Source organism: Equus caballus, chromosome 16, assembly GCF_041296265.1.
Source record: "Equus caballus isolate H_3958 breed thoroughbred chromosome 16, TB-T2T, whole genome shotgun sequence".
Classification (NCBI taxonomy): Eukaryota; Metazoa; Chordata; class Mammalia; order Perissodactyla; family Equidae; genus Equus; species Equus caballus.
In genome coordinates this window covers 25,637,536-25,652,313 of record NC_091699.1, presented here as the reverse complement: position 1 = coordinate 25,652,313, position 14,778 = coordinate 25,637,536, and the positions used below count along the sequence as shown (strand labels likewise).

At 37.9% G+C, this 14,778-nt stretch overlaps 1 protein-coding gene across 5 annotated transcripts in view; it reads left to right on the top strand.

Moving 5' to 3' along the window:
* The window catches only part of CNTN6 (contactin 6), a 295,621-nt gene that overhangs the window by 217,907 nt on the left and 62,936 nt on the right, over nucleotides 1–14,778 (top strand). For 4 of the 5 annotated variants that reach the window (XM_014731452.3, XM_070238578.1, XM_070238580.1 and 1 more), the window contains 3 exons: nucleotides 1,373–1,509; nucleotides 3,013–3,142; nucleotides 5,172–5,322. In XM_014731452.3, the coding sequence (XP_014586938.2) occupies nucleotides 1,373–1,509; nucleotides 3,013–3,142; nucleotides 5,172–5,322 (418 nt within the window). The remainder of the gene's footprint in view (nucleotides 1–1,372; nucleotides 1,510–3,012; nucleotides 3,143–5,171; nucleotides 5,323–14,778) is intronic. The other variant, XM_023620065.2, reaches the window with a different exon arrangement.

Genomic DNA, 14,778 nt, shown 5'->3' with positions numbered 1-14,778 from the left:
TGACACAGTCTCGTCTCAAGTGCCGCACTAAGTCGATCTTCTTTCCTGCTCTAATTTTCTTTGGCCTATTCAAAAGACTACTCAGTACTCAAGCCCAAACAACCTAGATGTGCTAATAGTTAACCCCTGCACTATCCTTGAATGAATAAATGCCTCCTCTTCCTTTCCCTGGGTAAAGAGTTCATAAAGACTCTCTAGAAGTCCACAAAGGATGGAGTAACAATGACCCATGTTGGTGGCCAACTCAATGAGTCATCGTTGCATTGACTTTTTCCTTCCCTGTTGACCATTACTTTCCCTGACTGCTTACCTTTGGGCTAGTATTCCCAAACAAATAACCTGAACGCAAGCCCTTGACCTAGGCTCTGCTTTCAGGGTTCAAATTTTGGCTTCTCTATTTCCTAACTATGTCCTCTTGTGCAAGTTACCTAACGTCTCTGCCAAAATACTCTATAAAATGTTGGAGGGAGAATTAAGTCCAATTACACATGTAAACCATGTAGCTTATAATAGTTTGAGATTCCAAAGGAAGATTCATCCACTCTCATATATCTGAGGACAGACCCAAATAAAGGAGGGAAATTAAATGGCACATCCAGGCAGTTTCCCATCATCTTTATGGAAGAAATATTAACTTTAAAGCATCTAATTTACACTCCATCTGTTTCCATGAATGACAGTAAGGATATTACTGCCTTACGTCTAAATGACAATTTAACATCAAATGTTGCTTTTAGCCTCACTGTAGAACTTTCTCAGATTAGAAAATAAGATTTTGGAAAACACATGCCCAGGATTAAAGTTAAGTGCTGAACCTATATACAATTCCAAAAGTTCTCATTCCCAGGCAAGAATTTTGTCTAGGGAAAAAAATGGATTATCATCCTACTAAAATGTAATGAGGCTCATATTTGACTTATGTTTCAAGCTATTGAGTTGTAATTATGTCTGATTTGCATACACTTACTTTTAGTTAGTTCAGATCAAATATAATCAATGGGCTTTTGCCCACAAGGTGTTCAGATTTGGTATACATTTTCCAACTTGACCTATGTACTAATATTTAGCATGGAATTATTCTCTGGCCTTGTCGTGCATTTGGACTTTTTCCCACAGTTCCCAAGTTGTTATGTTGGTGCAGCAAAATGACAAATGACAAACATTCATTTTCTGCCAAAGGTCCACTGATGTCTGTGACAGGATTTCTGTTGCCCCACACTGAAGCTCCTGCATTTCCATTCCCTCAAATCATGTGTATGTAGTACTACTGGACCCATTAGCCTTTCCTTCTGATTTCTACAGTCCTTGGAATAGTTTCACATCTTGCATAATTGACTTGCCAAGTAGTTGCTCTTGTCTCTTTTTGAAACAGCCCTTCCAGAATGGGAACAAAAAATTCAAAATACATACCTGTCTATCTATGACAGCTTGCTTTGGGAATGCAAAGCTAGAGGAAAGCCAAACCCTTGGTACACGTGGTTAAAGAATGGGGAGCGCCTCAGTCCAGAGGTAAGCAACTATGTTGGTATCAAAAACTCACATACTCTGCTAGGGAAATTGTGTTACTGACAGTAACAATGTTTATGGAGTGTTTAGTGAGTGTCAGGAAATGTAGTATACTCTTTATATATATAGTAATTTATTTAATTCTCAAGCAAACTCAAAGTAGCTATCAATATTATCCTCATTTTTCAAGTGAGAAAACTAATAGTAGAAAAGACAAATAACTTACAAAAGGTTACACACTAGTCAGTGATGGATTTACATTCAGATCACCAACATCATCAACATCATAGTTAACATCGTTTGAACTATCATATGAGACAGGCCCGTGTTAAATATTTTCCATGCATTATTTTGTAATATCCTCATGACAACCTTATGAGAGTGATACAATTATTATTTCATTATGTAGATGAAGAAAATTGGTTTCAAAAAAGGTAAGTCATTGTCCAAGGTCACACAGCAGCTAGTAAATGTTAGAATTAGTATTCTAAATTTAATCTGTCTGATTCCAGGACCCAAGCTCTTAATAATTACCCAGTATTTTGCTTCATGAAAACTACTGATTGTCTCTAAACTCATAAGAAAGTGGAGAACTGAGGCAGTTACTCACATTTTCAATCTAAAGCATACTTTCTTCTACACTATACAGAAAATGAGGCAGAGTTGTTTCTTCTTTCCATCAAATTATCCAAATAATTGTGTTAATTCTCCATGGAGGCACAGCCAGAGCCACAAAAAACATCTGTTGTTTAGAAGCTGAATATAATGATGTTCTTTGTTTCAGCTTTAGTGGGATTTTCTCCCTGCATGCCTTTTGCATATAACTTTTTCTGTTTCCTCCAGCCTACTTGCATTATCTTTAGAGGATGGTGATAGGTACCTTGAAATATTTACTTTTAAGTTATATTTGCACTATTAAACTATTTCGTCATTGCAGTCAGAATTGTATTTCTATACCCCAAATGGGACTCTGTAACAGATTTTGGCTGTTTAAGCAGACTTTATAGTAAGCTGCAGGAAAGAAGAATTTAGCTCCTCCAACTAGTGACTCAATTAGAAAATTATCAAGTCATCACATTTCAAGTCTTTTTGAGACTTTATTAAGGAAAGCCAAGGAAATATTCTAATCATGATATCCCTGTCTAATATTGCTGTCAATCATGGTTTCTGGAATAATTCAAATGGTAGAGTGTTCCAAATTATTTTATGTACTATCTAATGGAAAGTTAACACATTCTATGCAGAGAATGCCAATTTTCAAAGAAATGAGATAACATAACATATACTAATCACTAAAATTATACTAAGCATATTTCCAATTTTTTTTAAACTTCAGAAAGCTGCTCAGGATCTTGCAGTGCATTAAGCTCATCTTTGTAAGCATCAGTTCTCATTCACCAAAATACCGTATCTCATAGATATGCACAAATGTTTAATAATGTGTTCTGGTTAAGAGAATACCTGCATTAACATACTAGCATCGTTACATGGCTTTTCTTTTATTAGGAAAGAATTCAAATAGAAAATGGAACACTTATCATAACTATGCTGAATCTGTCAGATTCTGGTGTCTACCAATGCGCCGCAGAAAACAAATATCAGATAATTTATGCAAATGCAGAATTGAGAGTATTGGGTAAGTCACTCGTTTATAACCAAAAAATTCCAGGTGACGTTTTAGTAATTTTTCTGTAAATTAGAAATTGCTTTCCCTTGGAATAATGGGGCATTTTTAAATTAACTTTGAAAAATTACAAGGTGATAATTATCATTCTGCGTGGGCAATACATTAGGGCTTCCAGGGGAGCCCACCATGGAGTGCATCCAAACCAGAATAGGCTTCTCCAAAGCTGATCCCAGCATGAGGTTTTGAATACAATTCAAAAAGCGTCCATTAGAAATGCTTTCAGCTGCAAATAAAAGACTAAGGAACGAAAATGTCAGTTTACACTGACTTAACAAACAGGGAATTATTTCATCTTTTAATGAGAAGTTCAGGGATGATGGCTGAGCTGTGGCACTTCAATGTGATGATGTTCTTCTTTAAACATTCCCTTCACACTTGTAGCCTCATGGTTTCAGGATGGCTGCTGTACCTACAGAAATCAAGTCCATACTCAAGGCAGAAGAAGAGGGAGGGGATGGAACTGACCATATCTATCATTCTCATTAGAAAAGCACAATTTCCCTGAGTCCTTGGAGCAAACTCCTTTTATGTCATTGACTAGAACTCTGCCACATGACCTAGACCTCCAGGGAAGCTTGGAAAGTGAGTCCCTATGGTGGAAAATGTTGAGATAGCAGCAGTTTGCGAATGATATTTTGGGACAGCCAACCAGTGGTGTCTGTGACAATAAATGACTTATTGATAGCCTTCATCTCAAGGCTTTTTTAGTAGTAGGAAGAAAGAAGGAGATGGAAGAGAGGAAGGATCAAATAAAAAGAGACAAAGTTTTATGAGTTTTTAGGTTATGGACACTGGTTTGTTTGTTCCTTCTTTCAATCACTACTATTTTTTTTAACATGTATTGTATATTAACCACCAAAAATATAGTTATCAATACTAAAGTGATCTTTACCTTCTTAGAACCTATAGTTTCACTGAGAAAAAAAAGGCAAATTTTTAAATATTGTCATTATTATGGTCAAGAATTGAGTAGGTGTTATCGGACCTCAGGGCAATTTGAACCTAACCTATATTGAGGACATTATCTTTAAGCTGAGATCAGAAAAGAAAGTATGCAGAGGCCAGCAGAAGGGCAGAGAAGCAACATTTGAAATGCCCAAAAGCAAGAGATCACGACATATCTGAAAGACCTTCAGTTCAGTTGGACTTTAGACTAGGAATGGGGTTTGGACACCTGGGTCCCCACATCCATGAAGTTGGAAGTCTTGAATGCACCAAGGCTGTCTAGGAATTTTCCACTCTCATGAACTGGTATTTGTTCAACATTTATTTAGTAGGGACAAAATTGAAACTGACAAAGACTTTATTTTTCTAATTTCTACTCAGCCTGCCTGCTTCTACAGAAGGCAGACTGCATTTTTAGTTAAAGGCTCGCCTGAGGAAATCTGACATAGTGACATAGGCTTTCTGATTTATTTCAGTGTTATTTCATTGTTTTTTGCACACACACCCACACCCACACACACACATTTAGGATCATTCTCTTGGCTGGAATAGATTTCCCTAATCAAGGTTAAAATTTCCTCTTCTGTCTCTTGCGGAACCATCTTCACCCCTTTTATTCTAAATGCTATTAAGAATGTGACTTTTTCTAACATGCTTCCTCTCCCACTCCAACTTGCTTTTGGTATTGCAATGATTGGCACCAAAACAAAAGTAAATTTCATTTTTATTGAGCACATCCTTTGTGCCAGGCACTATACTATAGTTCTTTACAGCTGTAATCTCATTTAATCCCCACCCTAGCTTTCTGAGCTTATATCTATTGGCATCTTCATTTTACAAATGAAAACAGAGAGTCCAAAATGCCAAGTCGGTAACTGACCCCAGAACACGTTGAGCCAAGTAGCTTGAAAAAGAGTTCTAGATACAAATATTAGATTCTATCTATCTGTCTATCAATACTAAGATACCTCTTGGGTTAGTACATGTTAATTATGTGAGTAACTTAACAATTTTAACAATTTTTTGTTTTTAGCCTCAGCTCCTGATTTCTCCAAAAATCCCATTAAAAAAAATTCAGTTGTTCAAGTTGGTGGGGATATTGCTATCGAATGCAAACCAATTGCTTTTCCTAGGGCAGCTATCTCCTGGAAAAGACGAGCGGAGAGCCTGAAGCAGAGCAAAAGGTAAATAAATCTTTTTTTTTGTTTCCTATCCTGGAATATTTTATAATAATCTTCCAAATTTTTAGGGTTTACTAGGTCTTCCAAAATTCCCTCCCTTACTGATAACTGCATATCCAGAGATACTAAAAATTTTTGCATGATAGTAAAAACAAAAGAATCTTATAAAGCTAAGACTTGCTTGTATAATTTGGCTGGAATATTTTCAGTGCATACAGTTGTACTAGATATATTTTTAAAAATCCTTTAAGACCTTTTTCCTCATTCAGCTTGAAGGTTTTTTCCTGAGCCAGCCTGCTGAGAAATCAGTAAGAAGAGCATTGCACAAAGGAGAAAGACATTCATATTCACACACCTGGTGTTGTGGTTTTTAAATAGTCACACAGGTGTTCACCCCATGACAAAATGAATTCACCACATGAAAAAATGTAGAGAGGTTCCTGTAGAGAAAGAAGAGAGGTTTCCTTCCATAATGGATGTGGTTGACAAATCCTTATTCAGCACTGGCATGTTTTCTAGGAGAGTTTTGACAGAACAAAACAGGTGTTTCTAACTACTTACAATACATTTCGTTCCATTATACTATGGAACCTTGTGTACTGAGAGATGATTAGACTACAGTTGTAGCTTTATTTTAGTGATGCATGTGTGTTACTATGTGATTGGATATGCAATGGACTACTAGTAAGAAAGAGTCATTGTGCTAAAGGTAGGAAAATGGTTTAATGAGCGCCTCTTTAGCATCATACGCGTCACGAACTCTTATGCTTACCAGGCCAGGCAAGTAACATAAATGAACCAGACAGACAAGGTGAAAGAAAGGACAGCTAAAATATGATGAAAAATGGCAATCCATCTGTCTTGGAAGACAGAACTGTGAAGGACGGGAGAGTGAGTTCCACACCTAAAAGAGACAGTCATCACTCCGAATTCAGTCAAATGTTGTTTTGTAGGATTGTAGAACTGGAAACATTTCAGATAAAGCTAGAAATCTGGATTTTGACATTGCATCTTCTGTGCTGGGAAAAAACATCCACAGGCTGGATGCAGGGACACAATTTGTCATTTCTGATCCTAGGATTGCATTTGTGGTCAAGGAAGAGAGAAAAGTAGGTTAAAACAAGCAAATGAACAATGCTCTGAGTTGATCGTGCTGTCACGCAGACCCTCTCCTGTCGAGCCGAGATAAACAAGACAAAGACCCTTCTAGGGCACTCTTTCTTTCCTTTCTCTCTCCTGACTCCAGTGGTCTCTATAGCCCTTGACTGAAGCTTTTCCCAGGACAGGGAGTCAGCTGAATTTATCATTGTATGCCCTGTGCCTTGGCACAGAGCTCAACCTCAATAAATATCTGTGGAATGAATGAACGTGTCAAAAAGGATGAATATGTAAGGTGTTACCAGCTTTAGAGAAAGGCTGTTATTGAGGAAATGCCTCAAGACAGGAGAACAGACGCTTCTAAACTAAGGTGAAAAGGAAGATAAAAGAAAACCTCTTGCCCTGACCCAGATTGGGCCCCTTCCTCTGTGTACATTGCCTACAAGATTGCTGGAAGCACTCCCAACAGATTTGGGTGTGGATTCCTTTTAAATGTTTCCTCTTTCATTCCTAAAATCTAATCAAGGTTTGAATACCCCGCTGTAAAACAGGAAAACTCAAGAGATGCTGTAGTGTCAAACACAGCGCTCCGTGCTGAGGATTGGGATAAATTGATTAGTCTCCCTCATTTATTAAAGAGTAGGAATGGCTGCTGTTTACCTTCTATAACCTTTAAAGGCCCAAACACAGGGTATGTGAGGAGGAGAAAGAAAAGGAAGAGGATTTGGATAAAGATAAGAAAATGATAGGAAAAAAAGTTTTGAAGAGTATGAGGGAAACCTCTTAAAACAGCCTCTCAGGTTTTGTTTTATTTTGTTTTGCCCCATATAGAATGAATTTGGGATCCATTTTAGCCTCCAAACAGTCACTAATAGTCATATCAGATTCAGCATCACCTTGTTGTGATTAAAGGAATGATCTGTGTGATTTCTATTTATAGATCCTTATACCATAATTCCATCCTTCTGTTGCTTTAGGATTTCGTTACAAGTTTCAACAAAAGAAAACAAACAAACAAAACTGACTCCTGAATATGCATTGAAAAAAAAAAAGTTGAGCCCTGGCTGAGTGTGGTAATTACAGATATGTGTCTCTGCCCGGTGTAGATTACCTTAAGCAGTAATTTGCAAAGGTCACCCAGCCAGCTCCATGAGACTGTGTGTCTCTGCATGCTTCCTATCCTGTCGCCTCTTCTATTGCCTTCTGACTTGACTGTTTTCATTAAGTGCGTGGCTTCAAGCTGCTTATTGGGAAACGCAGCACCTATGCTTCTGTTTGTGTTGCCTTAATGGTTTTTTTGTAGTCTTATCATGGCAACTTCCAAACAGGTTGAAGGTAAAAATTAAAGTAGTGATAAAAAGGAAAGAAGGGAGGAAGGAAAGGGAGAAGGAAGCAAGGTGAGAGGAAGGGAGGGAAAGGGCATAATGAAGAGAAAGACGTCTCCATTCTACCCTAATTAGATCAGGACTTTGAGTATGTCATTTATCCTCTATAAGCCTCCATACATAAAGTAGATTAGAAGCGTTCCACCCTCCTAAAAGAGGAGAGAGTGCCGAGTGGTCTCTTCAAGCCCATTCAGGCCTAAGGTTGATTATTGCATCTATATCTTTGATCTGAGCCATTAGAGGGTAACCAATTCTTTTTCTTTGCTCAGAACACTCCTTCAATGAGTGTTGCCAGGACAGATCCCAAGTCCTAGCAAAGTAACTACATTCAGCCTGTAAATAGCCACTGCACTGGAAGAGAGCTTTGGAAAGGAGAATATTAAAACAGTAGGTAACACCACAAAATATTTCTTATAACATTAGGAATATATGAATAAAGGTTATTTGACTTAGTGGGTCTAGGTATGTCTTTGTGTTCATGAGTGTGTATGAATACACAAGTGTCTGCACATAGTAGTAAGCATCATTTCCAAAGCAAATAAAATTAGATGCCCTAGGAGACAGGGATGGAGTGTTGGGCATACAAGCTGGCTGGGAAATTACTTTTTACGTGTGATTAACAAAATGCAAGGTTTATCTCATGTGTAGATAAAATGCTGTGTCATATTTGAAAAGGACATTAGAGATGACATAACCCGTTTTCCAAGTTTTATAGAGCGAGATCCTAAACTTAAACACACAACACTGAGTCCCACTACACGTTTTTTAATACCCACACCAGGCTGATTATTTCATTTAAATAGCAAAGTAAATATAACTTCTACCCTCTCCTACCTCTGTTCAATAAAGTGTGACACAATTGGAAGATTAAAAGAGTCAGATATAGAAAACAGTTTAAATTTTTACAATGGTTCCAAATAGGAGTAGTTTTTAGTTCACGACCTTGGAAACACCTATGTGGAGAAAAGTACATTTTTACTCTCTGTTATAAAACTTCTGTATGGTCCTGTATACTTTGAAATTTCATTGTCACTAACTCTTGATTCCCATAAAGTGTAACTACATAGAGATGGTTGAAAGAACTCTAAAGAAGCCTATTCAAAGTAATCTTACTGTATTGCCTCCTTATAAAAAATGGCGGCAATATATGTATTTTGACAATTTCCTCCACTCTTGCATGAATCGAGACAGCATACATCACACAGCTAGTAAATTGTGAAGCTTAGATTTAATGACAAGTCTCTTGTCTCTGTATTTAGATCTTTTCCTCACTAAAGATAATAGAATACTCTACTCTTCATTTTTTGAAGTGCCATTGTCACAAGATTTTACCTAATTTCATATGTTGGCAATTAGGATCAAGCAGCAATTATGAATACGGTTAAGATGTTTCTTATTGGCCTATGTGCCACAAGTGAAGTCTTGACTATTTGAAGAGTTCTCTCTTTACAATTCTATAATCATGGCAGGCTGTCAGAGTAGAAAAAGTTTCCTTCAACTAAAAATAGGTAGATGGCATTACAGAGTCCTAAGGCTGCCTGGTTTCCTGCTAGGATTGTACGGTCATAGGACATCTACCTTGTTATTTTTGGACCACCAGTCGTTTAGAAACGGCACCTAAATTGAGAAGCAAAGGTACATTCCTGTGAGAGAAACTGGGTTATAGTATCAAAAGCCTTGCACTGGGAATTAGAAAACAAGAACTCTGGTCTCAGTTCTGTCATTGCTGAGAGGTGTGACCTTGGGTAAAACCACTAGCCTACTCTTTTTTTGTTTGAGGTTACTATTCCCTGGATTTATTTAAGAGGAAATAACATGAAAACAACTTTAAGAAATATTGAACACTATCCCCATGCAATGACTGCCAGAATAGAAATTGTATATGAGAATTCAATTCAAAACATTAGCCTGGAAGTTTGAAATTGCAGATTTTATCATAGCTATCATTTTTATAGGTTTTACTGATTGCTCAGGTGACCAAGTGATTGATCCAAAAATAGTGATTTTTGTGAATTGTCAAAACAGCTAAAGTGATCTGGTTGGACGGCTTCACAGGTTAGAGAGAGCCTTGGCTGCTAGATCGTAAGCACCACGAGGGTAGTGAGCACCACTCATTAATTCACCACTACAGGCCCCGCGCTCAGCACAAACCTGCAACGTAACAGAAAGTGGGTAAACATCTTCTGTGTTGCTAAATCAATGAAAGTTAAAGTTCATTTTGTTTTGTTTGTGTCTACCTGACAAGAGATTTTAAACTTAAACCAAAAACTTATTTAACAGTTAGTAGCCCTGTAACGTGTTCGTTCATTCAATCTGTAAATATTTCATGAGCTCCTGTTATATCCCCAATACTATGCTAGGTGCTGTAGATAAAACTGAAGCCAGACAACAACATGACACATAGTATTCTTTCACAAGAAAGTTGTTTTCTTTAAAATGGTTTGGAGTCCAAAGAGCCAGGTTCAAGTCAACTCTACTTTTCACTTAGTTGATAACTTCTAGCAAATCCTTTAACTTCTCTGGTCCTCAGCTGATTCACTTGAAAAATGGAGCAAATGGTACTTGGCTCTCCCGTGATTTTGTATGAGACACAAATGGCATAGCATGTGTGGAAAGGATGGAGGATCTGTATACACTCTTCCACCACTGGGCGCATTTATTGCTGTTATCTTTATCTTTATGCAAATCTCAGTTGCGCATTCGTACCTCTATCAGTCAAGGAAACATCACAAACTTCCCCACAGAAAGTCGAGATGAATACAGATGAAGATTATCTCTGCGAGGCATTCTGAGGCAACTGAGGGAATTGATTCCACATCTGCTAAGTTTGATTAATTGCTTCTTTTTTTCCTTGTGGATCCACTTAGCAAGTGAACTGACAGAAATCAAAGCCTAGATTTATCTCCTTATGCCCAGCGACTGCTGGCTACCTGTTGAGGGATCACCCCATGAATTTAATAGGAAATGTTAACCCGCTGGACAGACAGCTCAAAGTTCCTCTGACAGGAAGCATTAAATATGATGCTACATCACCTGAAATATGGTCAGAGTGGACATGTAAGCTCTGAACAACTTAACTAAGAGATGGAGAGAATTTTTTCCTATTATTGAAAGAATAATTGAATTAATAAATAATCCACCACATTCCTTCCTCATTTTCCTAAAAAGAAGTCCACTGCCTTTCTTCCTCATTTCATAAAATATAATAGAATAAAATAAAATAAAACAAAATGCATTTATACATCAGACAAATTGTCATTAATAACGAAAATAACCATTTTAAGCACCTCCTATGTGCTGGGCATTATGCCAGACATTTTATATATCTCAGAAAAATTAAAGCACGCTCTTTTTCATATTTGGATCCATCACTGAGGGACAAAGTTGTCATAGAGTACATGGCCACGTTTGTACCATTTTTGTCTCAAAGTGCTAAATACAAAGGCACTTCTAAATTCCCAAAGAATCAAACTCACTCAATCACCGAGATTCTGCCCTTTGGCAGTTAGTCTCAGAATATGATCAAATCCCACAGACTTGAAACAAGAGAACTGTTGGGCTCTCTGGAACCAATTCCATTACCTCTACCCACTCAGGTAGACATGTGTGTGCATATATACAGGCATGTTTATATATGTGACACATAATATGACACACACATATGTATTTACAAACAGACCTTATTAAATGATAAATTTTGTGTGCTTTATCCTACAGTAATGAAACTGTTAAACTCTGGGCCCTGGGCACTTGGCAAAATGTGTGTACCTTGTGGGAACATGTGAACCCATTAGGTGACATGGAATCTAGTAGTGGTGCTTAATCAGTAGTTTTGCCTCTAGGCCCAAAATTTGGTGGGCCTACTCCTCTTCCAACTGTGTAGTACTCCAACACCCCAAGACCTCCCTCTTAGAAATAATAGTATATTGCGGCTGGATGGCAGTTGAGAAATAGCAGCGAAAGAGTGGAGAAGGAAAGCAGAGATGAGAGAGAAGGAGATGAGGAGAAAGAACAATGAAAAGGAGGAACAGGGCATCCTCTGTGCCAAGAGAGAATTGATAGCTATTGAGTAAGTCACTTGATCTTTCTTTTCTTCATGGGTGAAAAAGTACCCTTGGGAGAACCTATTTGTTAGTCTTTAGCATAGTGACGTAGAAAAGCAACAGAACATAAATTCATTTGTCTTCATTCTTCTCCTTGCTAAACTACCTGGACAAAGTAGTTCCTTTAGTTACAAAGCCCTTGCCTGACACTTAGCTACCATTCTCGCTGGAGCCTTTTCACATCCATCTTATCTTGTAGGGCCTCAGCTAATGAGGGTCTGGCTGCCTGAATGCAAGGAAGCCAATTATATGATGCTCCCTCTCTATTTGACCCTTCTCTATGCATCTTTTAATATTTGCTTTCTAAATCACCACTGTTCCTTTTTCTTTTACCTTTACTCCCAAGTGCTGAGTCTTAACAAAATACCCCCTCCACACATTCCTCTTCAATGCAACGTTAGCCAGAATGTAGCAACTGGCAAGCAGCCTTCTTTATCTCTTCCTCCTCCTTCCAGAGCTTCCTAATGGAACAAGCAAATAAACCTCATTTTGTTTTGTACCATCAACTACTTAATGTAATAATGCTTAGTACCTCAGGTAGCATGAGCATCAAATAGGCAAATGAACCATATGTCCCCATGTTTAAGGAAGAATGACAGTCTGCATAATGCCAGGCTTATTACAATCTCCCTTCTGTGCTGCCTCTTTGTAATAAAATTTTAGATTGTTCATACTCACCTCCTGAGAGCCTTGTTAAGGTGAGCCTTTCCAAGGGAATATGTGCTGAAGATGTCAAGAGCCATCTGATACTCTTGCCTGTGTCACGCGAAGATGTAACAAGCTAAAATCCTGTGTGTGCCCCTGTCAGTCTTGCCCTCATTTTCACCTCTTGCCATCCGGTGCCTCCAGTGTTCTGGAACACAGTGTGTGCAAACCACCTGCCACCAGAGTCTGAAAAAGCTCCGGCTCATTAAAGATGCAAAGCCTATCTTTAAACAGAGTCTGCCCAGCCCGATGTGCTCTGTTTTACACCACCTTCTTGGGTTGGACTCTGATTCCTGTAGTTCCCTATTTCAAATATTTTAATGATGGGTGATGATGCTCTTTGGCTTTAAACATGGGCAAATATAGCAAAGCAAAGAAATTTCACAAATAAATAGTGTCTTACAAATTCTTGTGTTGTAGCGTATAATGGAAAATACATAAACTTCGTTGTAGAGTTGCTGTGAATTCATAGTTACATTGGTAGGTTTCAAATGTGCTCATGCATAAGAACCATGTGAAAAATGCAGGTCTCAGAGCCGTGCTCCCGATTTTGAGTGAGTAGGTATGAAGCAGGGCTGAGGAATCTGCATTTTTGTAAATTCACTCTCTGCTCCTAAGAGAAGCTGAAGTTATTGAATACCACCTAGAGAAACACTGGTTTGGTGCAAACATACTACCTAAAGAATAGCAACTTTTATTTTTTCTCCTTTCCCCTAGAACTTTACTTGCTGTCGTAAAATGCTCAGCTCTTCATCGTCCCTCATTGCTGAGAAGATGAAAGTCCTCAGTTTTGCTACCTTTTGAAAATATGAAAACACTTGGCCTTGGAAGGGTGTCCATTTACTTTAGTGCTCGCTTCGAATTTCTGAGTGACATTTATATCTTCCAAAGTTTACATAAATATTCAACAGCAATAATTGTATAGACAGAAAAGGTCAGTTATTAGTGCAATTTACAAAATTGACCTTTTATTCTTGGTTTGGCTTTTGAGAAAAAAAGTGATTCCTTGATAGGCTTAAAGTGGAATGCTCTTCACTTAGAAATAAAATGTTTGTTCGACAGGTGTTTGCTACACCCACACCTTCTTATAGATACTAGTGGGCATCCAGAAAATAAATAGATAGAAATAAAATTGTTGTCTTGATAGAAATTATAGTCCAGTTGAAGAAATAAAAGCCAGACTAATTGTGTGTAAGTCAATCTTGTTAATGTCTTCAAAATGAAGAGTGAGGCTGTCAGAACATTTTTTCACTTTCTGGCGATTATTTCCCAATTTCCTATTTTTTTTCTTTCATTTTTTCCACAGTGGAAGTATTTTATTTTTCCAAATGAAATGTATGCAAGAGTTCATTTCATAAAACAGTTAAAATTGAACCAATCTGGCTAATGCCTGAAGGGAGAACCAGAGCTGCACTCCATGCCCTCCCCACTTCCTTTCACTGTAAGCAGCCCATGGTGTGCCCTAAGAGTCCCCTGGATCTCCTGAGAGCGTGGTTTAAGAATTACGGATTTGGAGTGACAAATATGATTCTCAAGTGTGACTTGTCAAACTATTCATTTATTTATAAGCACAGTTGCAAACCAATTTGACAGGCTTTGTGAAAGATTCTGGGTTTATAAATTTGAATGAGCTCAAAGTCTCATGGGGAAAGCAAACAGATCAGCAGCTCCAGTGCAGTGGGGCATGTGTCACCACACACAGAAGACGGTGAGGACATTCACTAACTCTGCCTGCAGGAATCCAGAAAGCCTTCAGTAGGTTGGAGGCAACTGAGCTGACACTTGAATTGTAGGTAGGAATTCTTTTCAGAAGAGGAGGGTGAGAGGAACAGATTCATTATGTGGCTGTCCTACTTTCTAGTGAGTGTCATACTTGGTGCCAGTCCAAATGTTTAGATCTAGACTGCCTTTCCTCAATACAGGATCTGTTTCCCCCATGATTGCTCTAAGTGCAGAATCAAATCATTTATGAGTCCTCCAACAGTTAACTCTTAGACTACTTATGAGATGCTTGGATATATTAATTATATTCATTTTTATTCTATCTTGGATTAAATTAATCAATACAGCCAGAAATCTATTCTTCTCGTACTTGACACTGAGTCTCCTCGTATAATTAATGTTAATAATAGTATCCTTTATGGAGTACCTGTCATGGGCAAAGAGTG